At 38.5% G+C, this 286-nt stretch overlaps 1 protein-coding gene across 1 annotated transcript in view; it reads right to left on the bottom strand.

The window, feature by feature from the left end:
* Nucleotides 1-87, bottom strand: part of LOC119587267 (pupal cuticle protein 36-like) — a 2,745-nt gene extending 2,658 nt beyond the window's left edge. Inside the window, exon 1 of the mRNA XM_037936020.1 lies at nt 9-87. Coding sequence (XP_037791948.1) covers nt 9-87 — 79 coding nt within the window. The remainder of the gene's footprint in view (nt 1-8) is intronic.
* Between the last annotated feature and the right edge of the window lie 199 nt (nt 88-286).

The raw sequence follows: 286 nt of genomic DNA, 5'->3' as shown, positions 1-286 counted from the left end.
AAACCAACTTCTATATTTAACATCATGAATGAATCTGTTTATACAGTTCTTTGTAATAAACAATGCTAATGACTGTGTCTTGACCATTTTACAGTCTCCACTTTTTCTTATGAAAGAGATACTCCATTTAACCAGAAAACGCCTTTACAAGCGAATTGGCAAAGGGTCTGTGAATCTGGAGATCTCGCAGCAACAAGTTGCCCCGGAAGAGACCGCCGTGCCAGCCCAAGTCTCTTTCCCTTTACGGATGCATATACTATTGTTTTACCCTGTATAAATTGTAAAT

This window comes from Penaeus monodon, chromosome 22 (genome assembly GCF_015228065.2).
Source record: "Penaeus monodon isolate SGIC_2016 chromosome 22, NSTDA_Pmon_1, whole genome shotgun sequence".
Lineage (NCBI taxonomy): Eukaryota > Metazoa > Arthropoda > Malacostraca > Decapoda > Penaeidae > Penaeus > Penaeus monodon.
This window is presented reverse-complemented; position numbering and strand designations above follow the sequence as displayed.